This window comes from Polistes canadensis, unplaced genomic scaffold, assembly GCF_001313835.1.
Source record: "Polistes canadensis isolate GaletaPanama2010 unplaced genomic scaffold, ASM131383v1 scaffold_46, whole genome shotgun sequence".
NCBI classification, from domain to species: Eukaryota; Metazoa; Arthropoda; class Insecta; order Hymenoptera; family Vespidae; genus Polistes; species Polistes canadensis.
Window position 1 is genome coordinate 296,659 of NW_014569593.1, and position 4,543 is coordinate 301,201.

At 31.3% G+C, this 4,543-nt stretch overlaps 1 protein-coding gene across 1 annotated transcript in view; it reads left to right on the top strand.

Annotated features, from left to right (window-relative positions):
• LOC106785225 (40S ribosomal protein S12, mitochondrial) overlaps positions 1–2,338 on the top strand; it is a 5,543-nt gene extending 3,205 nt beyond the window's left edge. The window contains exons 4-5 of the mRNA XM_014745503.1: positions 1,812–2,036; positions 2,149–2,338. Coding sequence (XP_014600989.1) covers positions 1,812–2,036; positions 2,149–2,276 — 353 coding nt within the window. The 3' untranslated portion in view covers positions 2,277–2,338. The remainder of the gene's footprint in view (positions 1–1,811; positions 2,037–2,148) is intronic.
• The last annotated feature ends 2,205 nt before the right edge of the window (positions 2,339–4,543 follow it).

Below are 4,543 nucleotides of genomic sequence, written 5' to 3' on the forward strand. Positions count from 1 at the left end.
CTATGTCACGGACCGATCGAAATTTTATAGAAAAGAAAGAAAAGAATTTTTCCTTTCTTTCGTTTTCTCTTTTTTTTTTTTTTTTTTTTTTTTTTCCTTTTAAAAAAAGTAACAAAAGGGTTACAGTTTAGAGAAAAAAAAAAAAAAACAAAAAAAAAGTATCGTTATATAAAATTTTCTTCTGGCAAGAGAAAGTTACGGTTAAATTAGGCGTACAAAAACGTAACGACGTTGAAAATTTTTGCCATGTAATCTTACGCATTGATCTTCGAGAAAAAGGAGTTGCCTTCCATGCATAATAGGTTCCTCTTGGTCTCTTGGCTTATTTAAGTCCAAGTTAGGTCGGATTAGCAGTGCCAATCTTTGGACATCTGTTGTATTGACGGATCGGACGATGGTCAGCTACATCTTTAAATGAGCAACAATGGTTAGGTCTAACACAAAGAAAATACAATTGATGATCAAAAATCGATGACAATTCCAAAATTGTCATGTCATTCGGAATATTTTACTTAATCGATCCCTTCCTGTAGAAAAATGAATACAAACCATTTCTAGGGTTGCGTCTTTTGCGTTCTAATATTAAAGAATATCATATTGAATATAGAATGAAAATTTGCCGTATTATACTTTTTTTTTCTTTTTTTTTTTTTTTTTTTCATTTTTATACTCTTTTTTTTTCTTCTTTTTTTTTTTTTTTTTTTTTTTTAGGTAAGGAACAAGTCATGTGGAATGTCTGTGTGTATATATATATATATATGTATCATTCTGAATTACGTCAGGATTGTGTTGTAATTAAAAAGAAAAATTATATTAAATACGGAATGAAATATTTCATATTATATTATTATTGTTCATGGTAGAGTCAAAGTTTTCGAGATTACGAAGAAACTTTTTCATTTGAAAAGGAACCGATCTTAGGTAAAAAAGCTAAAGAATGTTTGCCGTATTATACTTTTTTTTGTAGGTAAGGAACACCATAATATATATATCATTCTGAATTGCGTCAGGGTTGCGTTGTAACATTAAAGAATAATATCATATTGAATATAGAATGAAAAAATAATGAAAAAGAAAAATTATATTAAATACGGAATGAAAATATTTCATATTATATTATTGTTGTTCAAAATTTTCGAGATTACGAAAAAGTTACGAAGAAACTTGTTTTTTTTTTTCATCGGGGAAAAATAAAACGAACCACCGATCTTAGGTAAAGAAGCTAAAGAAAGTGTTTTTCCTTTAACAATCTATTTAATGAGCTTATATACGCTTGACTAAAAAAGATTTGCTTTTTATGAAAACGGCGGCTTACAGATGTCAGTCGTTCGTCATTTATGGTTTGTCGATGGTTTTCACTGAAAAACCCTCTTCTTTTAGGTCACAAGATTATTTGCGAAAGAGTTTTCGGTTTCGGTCAGCAGTACCGTTACCGCCCACAGGTCCTCTTTCGTTTTCATTGCTCTTGTTGACAATAGCCCTTCGTGACTATGCTATACAGGTTCTAGAAAATACTTTTTCCTTTCTTTCTTTCTTTCTTTCTTTCTTTCTTTCTTCTTTCCTTTTTTTTTCTTTTAACCTGACTGAGTTGCGTCTATGTCGTTATGGTTTAAAAAAAAATGAACCTAGAAAAAGGAACAATTCTTAGAAAGCCTTAAATCGTTTTAAGAAATAGGATTAGAAAATTGGTCTTGAAATATTTCTTGCTACAGATTGAAACAATCAGTTTGTTCGGTCTGTTCGTTTAAGCATTGCCACGATGACATCTCGTTGATTTATTATCGTTGATACATTAATGCAATATTTTCCAGGCTTCGAACAGATTAGATTTAGAACTACGTTGAGAAAAATGCATAAAAGAGGAGCACCGTATAAGAAAGCAAAGAAATCGAAGAATCCTTTCGATGGACAACCCTTTGCTAAGGGCGTCATTTTAAAAACTGTTATTAAAAAACCGAAGAAGCCTAATTCTGCTAATCGCAAATGTGTTATCGTTAAACTATCTACCGGAAAGGAAATGACAGCCTATGTACCTGGTAAAAACAAAGAAAACTTTCATTTGTATTCTTTATTCAACGCTTTTTTTTTTTTTTTAGCAAGTTTTGAACAAAAATAAATGTATCCTCTTCTTGATTGTATTGACTTTAGGAATAGGTCACAATTTGCAAGAACACAATATGGTATTGTGTCGGGTTGGAAGATTGCAAGATACGCCTGGTGTTAAAATAAAATGCGTTCGGGGGAAATACGATCTTCCGCATGTTAAAAAAAATTAATGTACATAATGTAAATAATTTAAATAAAATATACACATAAAAATATATAAAATTTATATTTCATATATATATATATATAAAATTGAAAAAGTGTGTGACGAAAGTAAGGTACAGTTATTTAGCTATTCAATATCTCCTAGCAATATAAATGTAGCGTGGTCATGCTTTTGTAAATCTTAGTACGCCTGCAAATTGCGACCCTTTGACACACATTTTGAACACCGTGCTTTTACACTGCATTTCCATCTAACGGTAAACTTTGGGCGAACCACACGTCCTTTACATACATACATACATACATACATACATACATACATAACCACGCACGCACACCTACATATATATACGTAAATCCGTCTACAATGCATCCTCACGTCTAGATGCCACAATGAGAAAAGGGTTCTGATGCAGCAGCCCTCGTCTTTCGACGTTATTACGGTAGGGTTGCACGCAGTCTTCTTTTACGCATCTGCACTTTCCTCATTCACCCACGCCGGTCACTGCTTGGCTATTGACCATATGACATCCTGACCAACATCAAGATATTTCTGGAAAAACTGGTTCTCAAACTAATCATACGATATCAACTTATTGATAAATATTTAACCAATTATTGATTTTTTTTAATATTAACAAAAAATATATATATATATATATATCGCATTTTTGTGATATAAAATTTTGCGAAATTGAACATTTTTTTAAATAATTACAATTATATTTTCCAATAAAATGATATTTCTGGCAGAGGGAGGAGGGTAAAACAATGAATCGTGAAGAAAAAAAATACAGTAGTTCGGAAATGTTGATTAAGGTTCCTTTTCCTAGATATTCATTGCCACTGGAAATTCGATTTTCTAGTTTCTATAACAAAGGTTTCTATTGTTCGACCATGAGAACCCAATGCCATGCACGCCTACAATCGTCTCTTAAGAAGGGATGATGACAATGACACTGACTAAAATCGCCACGAGACCAACACGCGCCCAACGTTGCATTCGTCGACGTCTGCTTCGTTAAATTTTTCGTAATCGCCAATGAAATTTGATTTTGTCGTAAGAAATATATTCATAATTCTACGAAGACAAATAAATCAATCGGTTTATTATTTCGATGCGATAAAAACCATGGTCACTGTGCAATCCTTGAAGTACAATAAAACTGTAGGGGGCTGTTCGAACTTTGATATTTTGAAATAATGAAATCCTTGAGGAAAAAAAACTTTTGTTGAACGGTCATTTCGAACCATAAATCAGTAGCAATCATTAATCATTTTCACAAATATTTTCAATTAATTAAATAAATCGAAATATTATTTTTGTTAGCTTTCATAACTCACGAATGACGTCGTCAAAGTTGAAAAAACAATAAGATTGCAATAATTAATTAAATATAATGAATACTTTATTATCATACCGGATCTGTTTCGTCGTTCCTTATACCGTTTTTCGTTCTCTGTTTAAATAGTAGAAAAATATCGAGAAAGGTGAAATTCAAAACTTTCTTCAATCTTTTTCCAAATGCTTTTTCGTTGGGGTTGTTGTGTCAACTCTTTACCGTAAGGCTTAGTAACGGGACACCGCGAGATTTGCTCTCGAAAGTTTTTGTCATCGGTAACCCATGATTTCGAGAGGAGGAGAGATCTTTGTGGTCTTTCTCATGGATTTTGGATCCATCTTTTGCGATCGCAGATGACCCATTGGCATATATTTTATATATACTTTGTAGATATATAAGATGTAGATGATATATATACATATATATGTATATGTATAGATATACTACACACATATACAAAGAAAAGAGATATTTTCTGAAACGAAGGAAATACATTTTCTGAGAAGAATCATATATTTATGAAAAAGGCGTGTCGTATAGCAACGCCCTAAATAGAAAAAATGGAAACGTTACCACCGGAAGTATGCAAATCTTAAAAAGTATATATGTATATTGTTGACAAAACTTTATCGGTGGTCCGTAAAAGAAGATAAATCACTTAATAATTACCTAAATACCCTATCTAGTTCTCTCTTTCCTACTACTCAATGTGTTATGTTCTCGATTGTGTTATTCGATTTTTCATTTTCCTTTTACTTTTACTTTTCTTTTCTTTTCTTTTCTTTTTTTTCTTTTTCTATTTTCTTCCGTCGGATAAATCTTTGCGTTAAAATCAGAAGACAACGATGAGAAATATTTTATATTTCTATATTTTTGTTTAAACATACGACGTATGTATGTATATATATATACATATATGAGATATTATA